This window comes from Danio rerio, chromosome 4 (genome assembly GCF_049306965.1).
Source record: "Danio rerio strain Tuebingen ecotype United States chromosome 4, GRCz12tu, whole genome shotgun sequence".
Lineage (NCBI taxonomy): Eukaryota > Metazoa > Chordata > Actinopteri > Cypriniformes > Danionidae > Danio > Danio rerio.
Genome location: NC_133179.1, coordinates 67330001 through 67350699, shown reverse-complemented (window position 1 = coordinate 67350699; position 20699 = coordinate 67330001). Strand labels below are relative to the sequence as shown.

General features: G+C 40.5%; 1 protein-coding gene and 1 long non-coding RNA gene across 3 annotated transcripts in view; one reads left to right on the top strand and one right to left on the bottom strand.

The window, feature by feature from the left end:
- Positions 1 to 2979: 2979 nt before the first annotated feature.
- LOC137491316 (uncharacterized) lies at positions 2980 to 10536 on the bottom strand. 2 transcript variants are annotated; one of them, XR_012402778.1, is made up of 6 exons: positions 10432 to 10536; positions 9556 to 9875; positions 8781 to 8872; positions 8455 to 8566; positions 8036 to 8140; positions 2980 to 5403 (listed from the first exon to the last, which is right to left on the bottom strand). It is a non-coding gene; the product is annotated as an uncharacterized lncRNA (long non-coding RNA). The 2 variants fall into 2 exon arrangements; XR_012402779.1 differs by having other exon boundaries at positions 8781 to 8983; positions 10432 to 10527.
- A 3030-nt stretch (positions 10537 to 13566) lies between these two features.
- Positions 13567 to 20699, top strand: part of LOC108184009 (uncharacterized) — a 7934-nt gene continuing 801 nt past the window's right edge. The window contains exons 1-16 of the mRNA XM_073949096.1: positions 13567 to 13629; positions 15935 to 15938; positions 16209 to 16399; positions 16478 to 16619; positions 17683 to 17724; positions 17822 to 18018; positions 18110 to 18229; positions 18303 to 18350; positions 18475 to 18555; positions 18633 to 18710; positions 18847 to 18944; positions 19168 to 19228; positions 19330 to 19380; positions 19456 to 19500; positions 19707 to 19771; positions 20489 to 20687. Coding sequence (XP_073805197.1) covers positions 13567 to 13629; positions 15935 to 15938; positions 16209 to 16399; positions 16478 to 16619; positions 17683 to 17724; positions 17822 to 18018; positions 18110 to 18229; positions 18303 to 18350; positions 18475 to 18555; positions 18633 to 18710; positions 18847 to 18944; positions 19168 to 19228; positions 19330 to 19380; positions 19456 to 19500; positions 19707 to 19771; positions 20489 to 20687 — 1485 coding nt within the window. The remainder of the gene's footprint in view (positions 13630 to 15934; positions 15939 to 16208; positions 16400 to 16477; positions 16620 to 17682; positions 17725 to 17821; positions 18019 to 18109; positions 18230 to 18302; positions 18351 to 18474; positions 18556 to 18632; positions 18711 to 18846; positions 18945 to 19167; positions 19229 to 19329; positions 19381 to 19455; positions 19501 to 19706; positions 19772 to 20488; positions 20688 to 20699) is intronic.

The following is a 20699-nucleotide window of genomic DNA, read 5'->3' as shown; positions in this document are numbered from 1 at the left end:
TTTACAGCAATGTTCAACCTTTAAAATAAGATTAGAGATTTGTATATAAATGAATAATGTTTAAACAGAGGACAAATCAAGAAAACCATTAAACACTATTACATTCAGTTCAAATGTTGTAGTTTGTCTTTTATGTATTGTTTGCAGCACATAATTTGAATGTACATGTGTTATCTCTCTATTTCTGAAGGTGTTTCCAAACTTATTTTAATCAATATATCTGTTTATCGATACTCACTATTACAGTACAGATGTTTAATACTATTTTTATGGTCATTTTTTAAAATTCAGGATAAAAAGTCAATAAAAATATGAATAATTTTCCTCAGAAACTGGAAGACGGGGTTGATGTGTTTTGGTTGTGACAAATGATTTATTATTATCAGTAAAAAATCAAACTTAGCGGCTTTTATTCATTTATTTGTTCTTTTTTATTATTTGTTTAAAGAGAAATAACATAAGTAAATGCATAGTTATACAAAAATCATTATAAAGGGAATGTTAAATTAAATACAGATAACTTAATCATCTTAATAGATCTTTACAGTAACTCTGTATTGAAATCAGGGAATCATTAAAACCTTTAGATCGGTGGAAAAAAGTTGACAGATTCAGGATCAGTTAGCACATTGTGTTTAGTGAATGTGATGTTTTCCAAATAGTGTAAGAGTTTTAGTTCACAATCCATAAACAAGATTATCTTAATCAGTTATAATGATCAATTTACAGAACACTGAAATATAATAATGAGATCACGAGAAACCAGAATAGTTTAGTGTAATCGCAACTGAAACTGTCATTTAATAATAGTGTCTGACTCATTTTACAAAAATAACACATAAATCATTACATGGCTAATATATATCTGTAATATTTTAACATGGCTTTCCTTTACTTTATTAAGAGGCGGTTTCCTAGTTCAAGATTAAGCGTAGTCCTAGACTAAAATGGCCATTTAGACCAGACTAACAGAAATGTGCTTTCTCTGTCACGGTTTTAAAAGTCTAAGACTTAGTCTAGTCCAGAACTGAATAGGATGATTTCCTGGAGGAACACTAGAGCAACTTCAGGACTAAACTGAAGCTTAAATTAAATCTATCAGGAGGCAGGTTTAACTTCAGATTCATATCATTTGGAGGACACATGGATTACCTGGACTATGTCAATGATGATCAGCGCTTTACACCAGTCAGGCAAGTTCTTGCAGACAGAAGTGACCCAGTGCAAGGTTTTGATGAATTAAGTGTTTGAGATGCATAAAGTAAACTATTTGTGAATTAACAGCACATCACGTAAACCACCCTGATGCTGGAACCCAGGCTAACTACAAGGTACTGTTCAATGAATATGCAAATGTCTCAGGAGTCATCGGTTGCATAGAGGGAACCCATATTCCCATTAAGCGTCCCCCTACTCCAGATGCGGAGGAATACAGGAACCAAAAGAACTGGGTTTCTTCAATGTCCAAGGTGTATGAACTCCCCAGTTAGAGTTCTCAAACATTACTGCACACGGTGGAAATGTGCAACTCATGATCCTCCTCAGCTCATCTCTGTATACTCAGTTTGACAGAAGAGATCATAATGGAGTTTTGCTTGGTGACAGTGGGCATGCTCAGGAGGATTTCAGCTACAGCCAGGCTCATATGCGCACAAGGGCTTTAGTCGAGCGCATGTTCGGTGTTTGGAAGAGTCGTGTTCAGTGCCTTAGGAAAACACTCAGATTGAAAGCAAGTAGATGCTGCACTGCTGCAGAGACTGTGGCATCTTCTGCTGATGCTCCAGTCTCTGAGGTGGCAGTAGAGTCTGAATCAAATACATTGACTCTGGCTGAAATTGTTGCAGGCGCTTCTGTTGTACCTGCTTCAGTTAATTCTGAGATAGATGGCATGAATGGTCACATTGTTACGCCAATATGGACAGAAAATATAGCAGTCACTGGAAAAAGCAACGAGGCTGGAAATGAAGCGGAAATGCAAACTGAGGCATTTTTCAAAGCTCCAATAAAAAGGAGAAAAGGCAGAGGTAAGACGACAATAACACAGGCCAAAGAAGACAAGAGCGAGACTGAAAGTGCAGTTTCAGACATTGACAGCGATTCTTCAGACTCCAATGATTCAGGCTGCTCTTTTCTTCATCACTAAATGAGGATGAAGAGCAGCCAGTGGTGTACAACACTGAACAACTAACTCAGCTTTCAAGAGAAACAAAGAGAGTGAAGCTGAAGACTATTGTCCAGATCCATCTGCTCTTATAAGAGATGTAAAGAGGTGCATGAAGGAAGAAGCTTTCTGTGATCAGGACGTGCACCGTCTTAGAAAATCCATGAGAAAAATGAGAAAACAAATGCGTGAAGATGAAGAACAGGACATGGTGTGATAGCTTCTTCTGTTTTTGACTGTTTCTGTCATTTATGAGAGACATTAAGATTGGAGCTCTACACTTGAATGCTGCTAGAAACAGTCAGAAGAGAATGTGTCTGTTTGAGTTTATAAAGATAAAACGTATTGATGTGACCTTCATTCAAGAGTCTCAGAGTGCTTTATTTAATGAAATAGACTGGAGAACAGAATGAGATGCTCAAGTGTTCATGAGTCACATGTCCTCTAATAGTGGAGGAGGAGCTCTATTGCTTTCACAGCAGTTTTCACCAATTCTATGTGAAGAGAAAGAAATAGTCAAAGGATGTTTATTACAAATTAAAGCAAAACTTGAGAATATTTTAATGACTTCTTTAAATATTTACGCTTCTACAAAAGGAGATGAAAGAATAGATTTCTCCAATGCTTTTAGTGCTGTCCTTAAAGATATCAAATCAGAAGAGTTTTTCATTTGAACAGCACAGAGAATGAGAAGAGAGATCCAAATCACTCAGAAACACATCCTGCTTCACTAAAAGTGCTTCCACAATGAGTAAGAGTGTTTGATTTATGCGATGTGTGGAGGAATGATCATCATGAAAATAGACAGCACACTTGGGCACATAGTAAGAATCATTTTATTTCAATGGCAAGGCTTGATAGATTTTACATGTTTCATTTTCAAGCAGATTGTGTCAAAGATTGTAAAATAATTCCTGTTGGGTTTTCAGATCACTCTTCTGTTATTTGTGCTATAATTGTTAATTCTGTGGAGATTAGGAGTGCCTATTGGCATTTTCATACGTCCCTTTTAAAAGATGAGACATTTACTGAAATCTTATCTTTATTTGGAGGAATTTTAAAGAAGAAAAACATTTGGTGGGATTGTGGAAAGATTCACATTAAACAATTATGCCAAGAAAACACTTTTACTGTCACTAAAGGAGTCACTGAATCCATGAAGAAACTAGAGGATGAACTAACAGACCTGTTTAACTCAACAGCAGCTACAACCAGTGATCAATCTGAAACCCGGAAATCAAACACAGATTTGCTGGCTGATCTTTGAGTAGTGAAAGCACAAGGAGCATTCATTCATTCATTCAGGTTTAATAAACATTACACAAATGGATGCTCCTTCTAAGCTTTTTTAGTCTCGAACAGAAAAATGGCCGAAGTGGAATTATTCATTCACTAAAATAATAATGCAGGAGAGGAACTTTATAATCCAGTGACATACGTAAACATGCTGTTCACTTTTATTCAGAATTATACAGATCATATAGAAGTTAAAGATCTCCCAAACACTGATGAAGACTCTAATGCCATGCTTGAGCTCTCATTGTCACAGAATGAATTATACACAGCGGTAATGAGTTTGGGAAGTGGAAAGACTCCAGGTATTGATGAATCCCAGTAGATTTCTGTAAATCTTTGTGGTCTGTGATAGGTGATGACGTTCTTTTGGTTCTTAATGACAGTTTAAATAAAGGTTTACTCCCATTAAGCTGCAGAAGAGCTGTAATTACTGTGTTCCCAATAAAGGAGACTTGCAAAGAAGAAGCAACTGGAGACCAGCATCACTTTACTGCACCCATTATAAAATACTGTCAAAGGCATCAGCTACATGATTGAGTAAGGTAATAGGTCAAGTAATACACCAAGATCAACATTACTGTATAGCGAATAGATCAGTTTTTGACAATATTTATTTGGTTAGAGATGTTTTAGAAGTAATTGGGTGTTAATTGTGGACTGATCTCTTTAGAGCAAACGAAAGCGTTTGACCGTATACAACATGAATATTTAATAAAGCTTTTAGAAATGTTTGGTTTGAGCCCAGCTTCTGTAAATATGATCAATGTTTTGTACAGAGACATTCAAAGTGTATTAAAAGTCGATGGTGGTCTGAGTGCTGCTTTTACAGTACAGAGAGGAGTTAGACAGGGATGTGCTGTGTCGGGGATGTTGTATACACTGGCTATCCAACCTGTGCTGAATAAACTAAGCTCAGAGATAAAGGGTGTGTGTGTTCCTCATTTTAACGTTTCTCTGCATCTTTCTGCTTGTGCTGATGATGTTGTTGTTTCATATCGAATGCGGAAGATATTTAGAAACTGGATTTTATTGTAAGTGATTTTCAGAAGATATCCTCTGCTAAAGTCAACTGGGAAAAGAGTGAAGCCCTGCTTGTGGGTAGCTGGAGCGGTGTCCCTCCCAAGTTACTTGGAGGTTTGACGTGGAAGAAAGGTGGCTTGAAATACCTCGGGTGAAGATGACTGTGTTCAGGAGAACTGGAATGGTACACTTGAGAAAATCAAAGGACTTCTACAACAATGGAAATGGTTACTTCCCCAGTTATCGTATAGAGGCTGCACACTTATAGTTAACAGCTTGCTGGATCCTCTATATGGCACAGGCTGGCGTGTGGAGACCACCCTATTGGTTTACTACTGAATCTTCAAAGAGAGATGGTAAATTTTTTCTGGGACACCTACATTGGATCCCTCAAAGTGTTCTCTTCTTACCAAGAGATGAAGGAGGTCAAGGCTTGGTATGGGAATAGGATCAGTAAGGTTTGCACATTGTGTTCTAGATGGGAACTTTTCATTTTGTCAATCTTCTAGTCCGATATGGCCAGGATCTGTAGTCTTCTTTCAGTGTAATCAAGGAACTTTGCTGCTGCTCCATGATTGTAACAGTCACTACAGAAGAGTCAAGCTTTTAATAGGTAAAGCATTAAAAAGATGCAAATGGCCAAACCCAATTAAATAATTCCTTCTAATCAAAATGTGCTCTTGCCAGACCCAGAAATCAGCTTGGAGGGTTCAGTTGACAGCTTCAACAGGAGTTGTACTGTTCGTCTAAGGCCTTAATGACACTTAGGACCTCAGACAAGCCAGCCACAACCACAATAGAATCTCTTGACACTGCAGACCTGCATTTTATACAGGCTTGGCCCTCGTCCACTATTGCCTCTATGCATTGTCGACAGCCAATTAGGCTACGACAGCACCGTGACAAGACAGGACTGTCCATCACTCCTGTAATAAACACACACAGAAAAATATCATTAATCTGGAACAATCTTTACATAGTTCTGGTACATACTTCACACAGCTCTTATGGTCAGGGCTGTATTAAGAACACATTGAGCCCTGGGGTTATAGCAAACCCAAGGACCCCAATTTATTTTATTGGCTCACAAAAGTAGTTTTTTTTGCTATAAATTTTTTGCTAATTGATATTTTCATCTAATTTTCCACTATTTGATTTATACTGCATTTGATTATTATAAATGTTTTCTATTTGTAAGAGCTATTTTGTTTGTTGTAATGCTGCTTTTGACCACTGGGTGGAGTGTGGGTTTGGAGGAGTATATAGGTAGAAGAAGTGGAACAGCCGGTGTGTAATTAGAGGGAAGCACAACATTTTTTGACCATGGCTGTTTCTCAATTCCAAGAACGCAGAGAACGGACTTGTGTTCTTGTGGAGACCGGTCTTGCCAGGTGTCCTCGGAAGAACGAACTCAGGAGACCGCGAGGGCAGAGAACGCGTCCTTTGAGAATTGAGATGCTGCGTTCTTCCTGATGGTCACATGACCTTCACGTGTTTTAAATGTTAAAGTATTTAAACATTACAGCCTTCATACAACGATTTATTGTTTTTCCCCTTTTCAAAATATATACTTTGCGTAAAAACATTATAAATATATGTTGCACAATATAAATAAAACTGATTTTAATACGAATTTCAGCAAACAAACAACCCTTAATGTGTTTATTACTTTATTAAGATGTCCATGGTAATGTTTACGTTCACCGTTTCATTTAGGGAAACTCCTGAGGTAAATAGGTTATATCTCTGAACTTTAATAATAAATCTAAATAAAATGCTGCGCTTCCCACCTCCAGTCGCAATGACTTCTGGGACTTCCAGTGCGAGTTCGGTGCTCAAGTCTGCATCGTTGCGTCCTCGATATCAAGAACACATCCGGGAAGTTTCACGCGTCCTCCGTACTTGCGGTCTTGAGTATTGGAACTGAACTTGGGCAGCTGATGATGACGTTTCACGAGAACACGAGGACGCAAGACCGCTGAAGAACGCATATTGAGAAACAGCCTATGTTTGAAAGAGCTTTATGGCGGCATTCAATGTGATTTTATGAGCATTTATATATCAGACTGTGATTGGAAATTGAGCCATAAGAACTGTCTGTGCAAAAAATAAATCTGATAAGCAGTATTTGGAAGATGATTCGTTTGTTGAGATCTCACGCGTCAGAAACAACCCTACAACACCTCAAGTGACAAAATGGTCATTTGTGTCACTACACATTGCTTAATATAAGAAGGTTCAGTGCATTTGCCTGTCTCTTTATAACTATTTTCAGAAGCCACCAAACTAGGTCAGAGGTCACGGAGACCTTGAGTGGAACTGAGGGCTGAGGACTGGAAGCAACTGTTTCTATTGTTATTTCGACAAGTTAATATTGTCTAAAATGTCTAAAGTGATTTTGCTATTTTTACGGTTAAATATTTTAAAGTGATTATACTTTTTATTCAAGATAGACTTTGTATAGTAAGAATATAACTGCCTGAATGTAGATGATACCGGTTTTTAACCAGCTTCGATAAAGACGGCTGAGAGTACACTCAGCCTTAGATAAGAAACAGATTGTACTTTAAGCATGTGTGTTTTATTTGATTGTTGATCCGTTTCACAGATCTGGAGTCAGCTCTAATCAGTCTAAGGCATGTCTGATGTTTATGCTTAAGATATTGTTCAGAATATACGCACAAACCCCACATGAAAATTTCCTAGTCTGTGTTTTAACCAATCAGGTTAGAACACCTATATGTATGACGCAGTTAATAACGTTATGAGAGAGTATAATTGTTATTGATTGGTGATTGTAAGCAGAGCGGCCTAGGAACTCATTGCGAGTGTTGAAGCTGGCTTCTGCTGATGAAACTGCAAACTATCTTCAGTAAACTTGATTTATTTATTTAAATCTCTGACTCCGGCTTTTCTTCATCTACCTGACTGGTCATTCTTTGGGTCAAACTGTAAACTATCCCTACATGTTCTTACACTTTCATTAGGCTAACACACCCAATATTGAAGATTAAACATTAAACACTTTAAAAAGAGCCACAGATAATAATAATAATAGTGTACATGTGTATATGTCAGACAGTTAAGAGTGTGATAGTGAAATGACAACAGCTTTCATTCTGTACGATTAGCTCGTCTGTATGAGAATGTTTCATTAATCACACATAAAAATGGTCATGGATTGATGTTTACGCTCATATCTGCGCTCATTTCTACATTGCATTAATAAATGAGGCCCGTTGTGTTTGCATCTCTGTCTCTCTGTTCTGGGGATTATAGTTTTGCCATATTGTTACTTGGATTATTATGAGTTTGCTCTGATCTTCACTTTGTCTTTGGGATTTTTATTGAATAGATGCTGAACATCAATCCTCCGGTCAGATATTTGTCCTTATCAGGAGTATAGATGAAGACATTCAGAAGAGTCTGAAAATGATATGACACTGTTCTTGTGTTTCTTATCTATCTAACCTTTAAAGTGTTGTGTAAATATAATAAAATGTATTAACAAATACTGAACCAGTACATGTGTGAGCAATAATGTACAACACAACATACCTTTGTGCAGATGATGATGTTTCCTCTCTGAAGTATGGTGGATGATCTTTAGACCGGTCACTCTTCAGTGACACAGAGCAGGACACACATGATCCTGATCTCACACTGAACACACAAACACACCAGAGGAATAAACTGCAGGAGAATCTTCAGTCTCCTTTACAAGAGTTTATCAGACAAATATGAGTATGTTCAGTTTAATTCAGCACAAACTAATAGTTGACTGAAGGTCTGTCTGATCAGGTCACCAGATCGAGCTGTCTGTAATCTAGAATGATCTAAACACATTTCCTGAAGCTGTAAACTGAAGCTTTGTCCATCATTTGATCAGGCAATAGCAACACAAATAAGTGCATTGTTGTTGGTGTTTGTTCTTCAGAGAAAGTGTTGAAATAATGGGGTAAAAACAGAGTCAATACCTGTGTTTCTCTGAGAGAGAGTCCTTTACTCGCTCCTCTGCCATACTGCAGCTAAAACACCAATGCAGACATTAGCAGAGCTTTCAGGAAACAATCAGCCGCTGACCATCACCTGGAGATGACAATATACTGAGATGAAGAACAGCGCACTTTATAGCAATCAATGCTCACTTCACTAACAACACCGCACTCAAACACACCACATGATGAGGGACACCACAAACTGAGTCTCAGTCATCTCACTGCATTCACAGCATATATAAATAAAATGATTATAATATCCTGTAGAAAATAATCATATGAAATGTCAAGTGTAGGTCTAATACCTGCATCCTGCTGACAAATCCTGATCTCCAGCAGTGTGTGTGTTACCCATGATGGATCTGAAGAGTTTGATCTCCAGCAGAAACTCAAGAAACTGATGAACAATCACAGATCTCCAGTCATTGATCAGCCTTCATAATTCAGCTGAATGCAGGAATAGATCAGCAGCTGAGACACTCAAATCCAGAAGCTCATCACGAGTAAACTAATGAAGAATCACAGCGTCATCCGTTTGATTATAATAACATCATACACACATTCACATAAAGCTTACAGGTTTTGTCAAGACATTAAAGATTTAAAGCTTTTCCGCGTTGGTAAATGATGAATTCTGGTTGTTTAAAACTGCAACACAACAACTAAACACTTTCACTTTCGTTTCTGAAGGACGGTGTTGTACCGAAAATAGCCACCAGGGGGAATTTCCACGAAATATTCACTTGGGAACGCCCTGGCCGCTCATGCACGCGACCGTGAACGCGCAGACACTGAAATCAATCGATCCGCGTCAAGCAGTGCTGTAAAGCGTGTTTTAAATGCGGGATTCAGCAGACATGATCACATTGAAGATCATAGGAAATATATTGGAGAACTTTGATTCACTGAACAGCGACTCCTGATCACAGATTTCATCTCAACTGCGTCACATCAGGAGTTCAGTAATACACCCGCACAAACACTCTGAACACAGCAGACAGGGACATACGGGGCCCAAAGGACATGCGGGGATTCACATTCAATCACACAACAAGCAGGAGGTTACATGCGGGACCTTACATGAAGCAGTGTAAACGCTGGACGCGAGGCAGACTGAAAACACGCCACACACCGCTTCTTCTTCTGCCTGTGTGTTGAGTCAGAGAGCAGAGCTGCACATCGCCACCTGCTGTACTGGAGAGAGTAACATCAGTCCAACTCCAACATCGAGTAGGGTGAAGCTGCAGGCCCGGAGACCCAACCGCACGCTCAGACCTGCACGCTCAGACCAGCACGCTCAGACCAGCACTTCCAGACCTATCATTTTCTCAGACAGTGCCACCTGCTGTTGGGTTAGGTGAAGCGGCAGGTATCGAGACCCACGCTCAGACCAGCACTTTCTAGGAAGTAGCAACATCGGACACGTGAGTAAGGTTATTCATTTTATTAAAGCGATTCTTGAAATTGAAATTGATTGAAATCAATGTGACATCTTATTACACTAACAAACAATATTTCAGTGTTTGATTTGAATTAGTCAAAAGATAGCATTATTTTATGATATTTACAGCGCGCTCTTATTTTCTGTTATTGTACCATTCTGGGACACTTTTCTAGCAATGATTTCTGGCAAAATAGAAAACTTTAAAGTAAAAATGTTAAAATAAAATGTATTGTGTATATAAAGCAATTATTAATTGTAACATTAAAGTGCTATGTAGGTCTACTGAACGTATTACTGTATTATCTATCTGAAAGTGGTACAGACAATAACAGTAACACAATAACAGTTTAACAATTGTAAATAAGATCTCTGAAAATCAAAATATCAATTGATCTGCATAACATTTACAATGTGAGCTCTCTTAGGTTAAAACAAATATAATTTGCTTGTGACTTGTGTATTTTTTTCCTAGATGGATATTACAATTCAAAAAGGGGGGTCTCTGCCAGTACCTGTACAGTGCACCAAATGCTGCACATATTTTCATTGTCCATTTTGTGATGCCTCAGTTTTCCAACCAACACGATTAAAAAAAGTGCAATCACATCTGCAGGCACATTTTAATAGATCAGTCCAGCATGAAGGAAATATTTGAAAATGTACATCTGATTATAGTGAAAAATTGTAAGAAAACTTAAAGTGCAATCTTATACTGCTTTTTTTTCAGAATTTACAATACACAGATGTGGACGCCTCTGCAGAAGTCAGCCACATTATCACTGCCTCTTCTGCAAATCAACCATTTTAAGAAAACTTGATTTTGTTAAACATTTAGGACTCTGCAAACAAAAACAACAACCACCAACCCCTCACACTAAAGCCACCACAACTTTTGCCACATCTCTGCCCGCCACACATGTGCCTCTCCCCACTGCCACGGCTCTGCCCGCCACACATGTGCCTCTCTCCACTGCCACGGCTCTGCCCGCCACACATGTGCCTCTCTCCATTGACACGGCTCTGCCTGCCACACATGTGCCTCTCTCCACTGACACGGCTCTGCCCACCACACATGTGCCTCTCTCCACTGCCACGGCTCTGCCCCGCCACACATGTGCCTCTCTCCACTGACACGGCTCTGCGCACCACACATGTGCCTCTCTCCACTGCCACGGCTCTGCCCCGCCACACATGTGACTCTCTCCACTGACACGGCTCTGCCCACCACACATGTGCCTCTCTCCACTGCCACGGCTCTGCCCCGCCACACATGTGCCTCTCTCCACTGACACGGCTCTGCCCCGCCACACATGTGCCTCTCTCCACTGCCACGGCTCTGCCCCGCCACACATGTGCCTCTCTCCACTGACACGGCTCTGCGCACCACACATGTGCCTCTCTCCACTGCCACGGCTCTGCCCCGCCACACATGTGCCTCTCTCCACTGACACGGCTCTGCCCACCACACATGTGCCTCTCTCCACTGCCACGGCTCTGCCCCGCCACACATGTGCCTCTCTCCACTGACACGGCTCTGCGCACCACACATGTGCCTCTCTCCACTGCCACGGCTCTGCCCCGCCACACATGTGACTCTCTCCACTGACACGGCTCTGCCCACCACACATGTGCCTCTCTCCACTGCCACGGCTCTGCCCCGCCACACATGTGCCTCTCTCCACTGACACGGCTCTGCCCCGCCACACATGTGCCTCTCTCCACTGCCACGGCTCTGCCCCGCCACACATGTGCCTCTCTCCACTGACACGGCTCTGCGCACCACACATGTGCCTCTCTCCACTGCCACGGCTCTGCCCCGCCACACATGTGACTCTCTCCACTGACACGGCTCTGCCCGCCACACATGTGCCTCTCTCCACTGACACGGCTCTGCCCACCACACATGTGCCTCTCTCCACTGCCACGGCTCTGCCCCGCCACACATGTGCCTCTCTCCACTGACACGGCTCTGCGCACCACACATGTGCCTCTCTCCACTGCCACGGCTCTGCCCCGCCACACATGTGACTCTCTCCACTGACACGGCTCTGCCCCGCCACACATGTGCCTCTCTCCACTGCCACGGCTCTGCCCGCCACACATGTGCCTCTCTCCACTGCCACGGCTCTGCCCCGCCACACATGTGCCTCTCTCCATTGACACGGCTCTGCCTGCCACACATGTGCCTCTCTCCACTGACACGGTTCTGCCCACATGTGCCTCTCTCCACTGCCACGGCTCTGCCCCGCCACACATGTGCCTTTCTCCACTGCCACGGCTCTGTCCGCCACACATGTGCCTCTCTCTATTGACACGGCTATGCCAGCCACACATGTGCTTCTCTCCACTGACACGGCTCTGCCCGCCACACATGTGCCTCTTTCCACTGCCACGGCTCTGCCCGCCACACATGTGCCTCTCTCCACTGCCACCGCTCTGCCCGCCACACATGTGCCTCTCTCCACTGCCACGGCTCTGCCCGCCACACATGTGCCTCTCTCCACTGCCACGGCTCTGCCCGCCACACATGTGCCTCTCTCCACTGCCACGGCTCTGCCCGCCACACATGTGCCTCTCTCCACTGCCACGGCTCTGCCCGCCACACATGTGCCTCTCTCCATTGACACGGCTCTGCCTGCCACACATGTGCCTCTCTCCACTGACACGGCTCTGCCTGCCACACATGTGCCTCTCTCCACTGCCACGTCTCTGCCCGCCACACATGTGCCTCTCTCCACTGACACGGCTCTGCCCGCCACAAATGTGCCTCTCTCCACTGACACGGCTCTGCCCGCCACACATGTGCCTCTCTCCACTGCCACGACTCTGCCCGCCACACATGTGCCTCTATCCACTGACATGGCTCTGCCCACCACTTCTGGCATTTCTAGGCCCTTAAAAAAATTGTCGGAAAAAACCAAAGCAACTAAAGAAATGTCCCAAATGTGATTTGATATGCCACTTTAAAAATTTAAAAAGACATATAGAACGTAAACACACCCCAAAAATGATGGACATCACTTCCTCATCTCATCTTGACAGTGAGTGCATAGACCCTCAGAATGAAGTCTATATGGTCCACAAAAGTTTTCATGGAGCTTCTACTTCACTCCATGTGCAAATATAAATATGGCGGGAACCACATCGTGTTTCATGTGAATTAAATGAGTGCCAGACTAATATGGAGTTGGCTTGGAGAAGTGGACTGCTGTCATACAAATGTGTTCACCTCCGGTCAGTTTCATACTGCAAAACATTTTTTAACCTCACCTTCACTCACAGAAGAAAGTTTAAAAGAAATGGTTAAAAGCAAGTGGTTTGGGCAGGACAAAATAAAACAGTGTGTAAATCGTCAAAAACTAGCCCAAGAAGAAAATGCACCACTGTCAGTTGAATCCAAGATTGGAGTCCCACCAACAAAAAGGTTCATATCGGTCTACAAGCCTAATATATCATATTATAGTAGACTGGGCAGAGTCATGGTATCATATGACACCAAGAATAATTCATGGCACTGCCCCTGTGCAAAAACCCAGAGATCATGTACCCATAAATACATAGCAAAATGGAACCTCTTTCAAATTCACCCTGAACTCTTCCGAAAAGTTCGGAGCACTGAAAGCGCTAAAGAATTTCAGGCAGCAGCGATGGAGGAAAGTGATGAAAGTGAGAATTACCCTCCAAAGGACATTGCTAAAGTAAAGAGCATGGTACAATACATCTTAATGAATAAAAAGCTACCATCTACTATTCCCAGTCATTTGAGGCTTTCTTCAGACTATAAGGAATTTCCAAAACACCTAATCCCTGATGAGACAATGTGCTACCACTGCTCAGACCGCACATTGCTCAGTGATCCTGTCTGCATTACACGTAAAGCGAAAATTCTCACAACTACAGGAATTGTCCAAGGTGGATAATTGTTACTTACATATTTTATTTTAATTATGAAAAAGATACTAAACCATTTATTTTACATTCTGTATCTGCAGATATTTCAACCTACTACAAATTCTGTCCTTTCTGTGGAATGGTGTAACGTTACCAAGAGTGGGCTAATGGTTTGCATAACTTCAATGACCATGTCCTCCTTGAACTCTCTCTCTGCCTCACCATAAGAAACCTGTTGCAGGTAATCGTTATACAATACATGATACAATACATGAACATGAAGCCCCTACCCCTCCACAATGGAGGCGGATATGGCTGAGGTTGCCCGTCGCCTCAGCCAGCGGTGCCAGCTGCATCGCAGGACCCAGATGGAATTTTGCAGCTTCTGTGTGGCCACACCGTCTGGGTCCTGGAAGCGTTAGGGAGCTTAAGGTAAGGCCAGCGCCAACACCTTTTGAGTCGCATTCAAAACACTGAATTGTTTGCTTGTTGAGCCCTGTAACAGGCCTCATATCTGTTCTTATGCTACACACCAGGGGTGTCCAAACTTTTTGGGCCGAGGGCCAGATGCAAAAAAACAAACGTTGTCGTGGGCCAAATTTTACATACATCACACAGACACGTGTGTGTGTATATATATATATATATATATATATATATATATATATATATATATATATATATATATATATATATATATATATACAGTTGAAGTCAGAATTGTTAGCCCCCCTAAATTATTAGCCCCCGTTTATTTTTTCCTCAATTTCTGTTTAACGGAGAGAAGATTTTTTTCAACACATTTCTAAACATATTAGTTTTAGTAACTCATTTCTAATAATTTATTTATTTTTATCTTTGCCATGATGACAGTAAATAATATTTGACTAGATATTTTTAAGACACTTCTATACAGCTTAAAGTGACATTTAAAGACTTAACTAGGTTAATCAAGTTAACTAGTCAAGTTAAGGTAATTAGGCAAGTTATTTTATAACAATGGTTTGTTCTGAAGACTTAAGGTGCTAATAATTTTTACCTTAAAATGGTTCATAAAAAAATTTAAACCGCTTTTTATTCTAGCTGAAAAAAAACAAAAGTCTTTCTCCAAAAGAAAAAATATTATCAGACATACTGTAAAAATGTCCTTGCTCTGTTAAACATCATTTGGGAAATATTTAAAAAAGAAGAAATAAATCAAAGAGGGGCTAATAATTCAGACTTCAACTGTGTGTAGACAGACAGACAGACAGACAGACAGATAGATAGATAGATAGATAGATAGATCATAGCAAGAACTGCTGCCTAATTGAATGCATGTAACAGCGACACCCGGTGGTTATTTATTGAATTACGTTCATTTTTGAATAGCGGGCCAGATTCTATTGATATTTATAAAAAGCCTCGCGGGATGCCACAAAACTGATTGCGGGCCGCAGATGGCCCGCGGGCCGTAGTTTGGACACGCCTGCTCCACACGCACAGGTGCGGGGAGTGGCTGGGCAGGATAATGCTGCGCATATGAGCGCAGTGAAAGTGCAAGAATGTTTTGTCCTACCAGTTCATATATTATATGTTATACAATATAATATTTTTTACAACAATAGGATTTCTTCATAGTGTTGATTTTATGTTAAGCAACATTAGGCACATTCAAATCAAGACTTAAAACACATCTGTTTAGCTGTGCCTTTACTGAATGAGCACTGTGCTACGTCCGACAGTTTACACTATTATGTTTTCTGTTTTTAACTGTTTTTTTAAATCATTTTTATTCTTTGTTTTTATTTTCTTATACTTGTCTCTTTTATTCTTGTTTATGTAAAGCACTTTGAATTACCATTGTGTATGAAATGTGCTATATAAATAAACTTGCCTTGCCTTGCCTATATACATACTGATTAACTGTGATTTCTTTACCATAGGTGCATACAGCAGTCAGCAGAGTAGTGGAGTACTTGGAGGTAACTACAGGTGTACAGTTCCCCTCAGCAATTATTCTTCTCCACGGCTATCTGCATTTTGAGGCCCTAACTGACCATGAATACAAGTATTCATGTGTATCTTGTGGTGACCATCCATCTGTGTCTTTCATGTTACCTGTATCTTTCCTTTTTACTGCAGAGAGGTAAGTCTTATTAGTAAAACTATTAGTAAGTTTATAGTAAGTAATTATTTTCTTTAGTGAGTGATCTTTCACAGCCTCCACAAGATTTTAATGGAGAGGTGGATTTAGATATGTTTGGAAGGCACTGACAGAAGAACGAATTGCTCGAGGATTTTTTTCAAGTAAGGAAATTTATTATATCAGGAATGGCATGTCATCATTATTTAATTTCATAAGTGTTTTCAGGCCACAATCTAAATTCACTGATGTACTAACATGTTTGTCCTAAAGGTCAAAAAAACAATCCATTCTGTGTTACACCTAGTTACAACTTTTGGGCACCCTGGATCGGGAGTAAGACTCATATAGCGAATGTTGTTCTCAACACTGAATTTGAGAAAGTGCACAAAGCAAAAACTGCAGAACGAACAGAAATAACTGTCTCTGAAGATCGCTTAAAGGACAAACTTTCAAAACAGAAAGTTAAATATTTAATGCTAATTATATGTATTATTTGTCAGTGTTGGCATTTCATTTAACATGTGTGTTTTATGTGATAGGTGGGAGTGATAAGAAGACTGTGTCAAGAGTGTGGTTTAGATGCCAAAGGCTCTCGCACAGATCTACTCCTGCGACTTTCGGAGGAGATGAGGTCAAGGGAGGCCTATGACAAGGTTTTTGAAAAGATTTGGGCTGCTTCAGGTAAACCTCAATGTTGCACATTAAAATATTACAAATAAATCAGAAATGTACAAAGTCACATAGACATAATGGGTCCTGTTTTCTGCTTGGCACTGATTGGGGAGTGACTGGTGGTGTACAGCTCTGGGGGGGTGTTGGAGGTGGCCTCGTCTGACACCTATTGTTGCTTTCCGTGTGGGGGAGTGTAGTTACATCTTTGAGGCACTGCATCTTTAAATTTTTTAAAAGTATACTTTGTTAAGGTTAATGCCACTGCCCTCCATCATAACCTATGGTCATTTAAGTCCCAATGTCATTAATGGGATTTGATTATGTTTTCTTAACTATTTGCTTATCTTTTTTGTCTGTTCCAGGAGGTTGGGCTGTCATCATGTGTCCTTGTGGTATAGTTTACAGTATAAAGTGTAATCTGCGAGCAGAAAGTCCACGGGATTTTGCAGATATGCTTCTGTCTTGGAAGCATCTGCCTAATGTTGTTATTTATGACTTTGCCCGTGGACTGTCCACCCACACAAATGAGGCAACCCATAACTTTCACACCTTTCGAGGGAAGGTTACTCGAACCAACCACTGAAAATATTGCAAAAGCAAAATCAGGAACATTACGGGTAACTCTGTCGTGGCTCACTGCAAAAAAGCAAAGTCCAGATCCGGATGGTCATCCAATAACTGGTTCTGCAGAACACTATTTTCTGTATGACCGCTTTCACGAAGACAACACAAAAGATCCTCGTGATTCACTGAGGAAGCTTCGTCTTGTGCCTCAACTAGCTGGCAAAGTTAACAGTCAGGCTGCAGAACTGCTTTTTTCAAAGCTAAAGAAAAATAACTACTTTATGAACATGGCATTGCCATCCACACATGTTTTCCTCATGCGAAACATCATCCACCATTACAATGTCAGAAAAAACGAGAAACGTCTTCCTGACATAAAAAAGGAATTCAACACAAACATTCACATGAATGACCACAGCCAGGTTGTGTTAGGTAATGTTTCCCTTACTTTGTAACAAATACATCACTTTATCCATAACTGTACTTATGTGTATATTTGTATTTATAGAAAATCCATCCTCCACAGAGAAATGCATGGACATGTCACTTGGTAATTTGACTGTTCTTTCCAGTTGCTCAGTGTTAAGTTTCTGTTCTCTAATTATTATGTGTTATTTTCAAATTTTGATGCTTTAATGTACTCTAAGGACCACTGACAGCACTGCCAGAAAATATTGTGACTTTACAAACGACCGCTGCATCACCAGGCATAACATCAGTCACATCTTCTCTGTCATCAGTACCAATTACAGAAAAAACAGCTTGTGAACCTACCACTCTTCTGAATTTTTTTGAACCAACTAAGCCTTGGGAGAGGGACTGGCATCCATTACAAGAGAAACTGGTGAATAATTACCATTACATACAAACGCACACACACACACACACACACACACACACACACACACACATATTTATTGTTATTATTATTACAGCTTGATTATGTGCTGGACCGAAATCGCCCTGGCAGTGAAATAATTGTGAAGGAGGGGCAAGTGTGCCTTATTCGAGAAGAATTTTGGAGCCTTGGATTGTTGAGGGACATGGACTCCCATGTAAGCAGTCTGTTTTTTTATTATAACTTTTTTTTTTATTAAAAACATTGACTTATCAAAGTATTTATTGCAGATTGGAAACGCCTGCATGAAGCTTATTTGTGAAATGGCTCGACAAATTGTATGTATAAAACATAATATTTATATAGATTGTTTTAACTTGATCCAAAAAAAAAAAAAAAACAATTTCTAAACTGTGTGAAAATGTTCATGTCATTGTCAACAGTTTCTTTTTATTCATGTAGGGCAAGGACATATACATTGAGGACTTTTATGTTGTCCCTGTGTGGAAAGAAACTCCTAACAACATTGTTACTGGATTACCGGTGCGTGTATGTACTGTATTTACTGTGTGAGAAGTACAACCTAAATTAAACGACAAAACTGTCCTGATCAATTCTAGGAAGATGCAGACTTGAAAAACCTGTTAGCCTTTCCAGCATGGACAAATGCCAATGGACCAGACCGCTTTGTTGTCTGTGTAAGAAAATATTGAAATGTCTAGTGCATACATTAATTGGTATTGCAATGTGTGTGTTTCTAAAATAAAACACTGAAAAATCTTGGAAGAAGCAATAATGTTCAAATGAAATATTTTTACACCTTTAACATTATAGATAATGATGCCGCTTCGAAGAGAGATGGTGTTTTTAGACTCTCTGTACGCAGAGCATGAATCAGGATTTGGAGATGAGGAATACAGGGCAATTTTTAGGTCTATCAATAAACTAAGACGTTTCAGCCTTTATGTGATATATGGCTACGTTCCTATAGCCATTTCTATTTATTTCCTAACCGTGTATTATAGTTCTGTCACTTTTGGCTACGTTCCTATAGCCGTTTCTTCTGGCTATGTTCATCTAGCCTTTTTTATGCATCGTGTTCTAGAGTTAAGGTGAGCTGTAATTGTTAGTATTACTACTATGTTTTGTTTACAGGAAAATTGCTTACCAAGTGGATCATGGGACATGGACTGAAAAGACTGGATATGATTTTCCAGTGAGGAATCAACTTAAAAAAATATATTATTTGGCTTTTACAACAATTAAATTTTTTGTACATTATTCTAAAATAAAATTGATTTGCTTTGCCTATTTTAGGCTTTGCCACGTCAGACAAGAGGGAATGATTGTGGTGTTTTTGTACTCATGGTAAGATATAAATTGAGTTAATTGATTTAAAGATTTTGTAAACATTGTAAATGACTGTGGCTTCTCTCTTTTCAGTACACCCTCTCAATGGTGTGTGGCATTGGGTTTCAATTCCAGGAGGTATTATTTTATTATTTATGTAACTTTATTTTGTTGGTGCTTTTTTTAATCATAGCTAAATGTAACTATTTTAGTGTATATTATCTTGCTTTCTTCTAAGCAACATATCTTTTAAAAAAGGGGCATGGTTATTGCAAGCACACCCAACATCATGTATTAACAAAAACATGTTGGTTAACTGTCAGACTAAACAGTCTTTCTTTCAGATGGATATACCTATCATCCGTCAGTGGTGGTGCCTTCTACTCATGGAACGATTTCAAATTGATGGGTATGTCAGTATTTATTTTTCTTGTAAATCTGTAAAATTAAAAATTTATATTGAGTCAATACAACAACTTGTAACATGAATAACAAAACATACTTAAAATCTCTCTTACTCGGTCCCAGTAACTCCCCTCGCTGGCCAGCAGAGGCCACCATCTCCGGACTTTTAGCATTACGTCATCCATCTACACTGATTGCGCATACACCTGATTGGAATCTGGCTAATGACCCACGTAACTCTTATAAGCCGCACTCAAACACTCGTTCAAGGCGAAGTCTTGTTTAGCCCCGGCCAGCATTTCTGAGCATTATCTCCAGCCTGATCTCCTGTGCACGACTCCAGCCTGTCTCTTACTTTGCTTCGCCTTCTGCCTGCCCACGACCCACGCTTGTTATACGGACTCTGACTCTCTCTCTGCCTGCCCACGAACCACGCCTGTTATACGGACTCTGATCCTTGCTGCCTGCCCTTGACCCAAGCCTGCATAACGGATCCTGGTTCTCGCTCACTCCCTTCCACTCATGCCTGGTAACTCACTCTGTGTCTGTTCATCATCAATCTTGATACCCATACTACTACTGTGGATGTGTGTGTGCACTCCGGTGCATATTGTGTGTTTGAGTGAAGTTGTGATTAATAAATACTGCATAATGGATCCCTCCGTGTCAGTCTCCTCGTTACACAGTAATTATGGATTTTGTCTTGTCTTGTTATTAAAAGCTATGGGCACAGATTTGCTTTCTGGACTGAGGCGACAAGAAGTGTCTTGGATGGAAAGATTCTGCTCCTTTTTAGGGTGAAAAGAAAAACCACATCCAATCTTCCGGCACATGTCCAAGCAGTTCAAGATCGGGAAAGGAATGACAAAAGATTAGTGGACTTGATTATCACATCAAAATCAGCAGAGCAGCATTTGGTGGTATAGATGGTT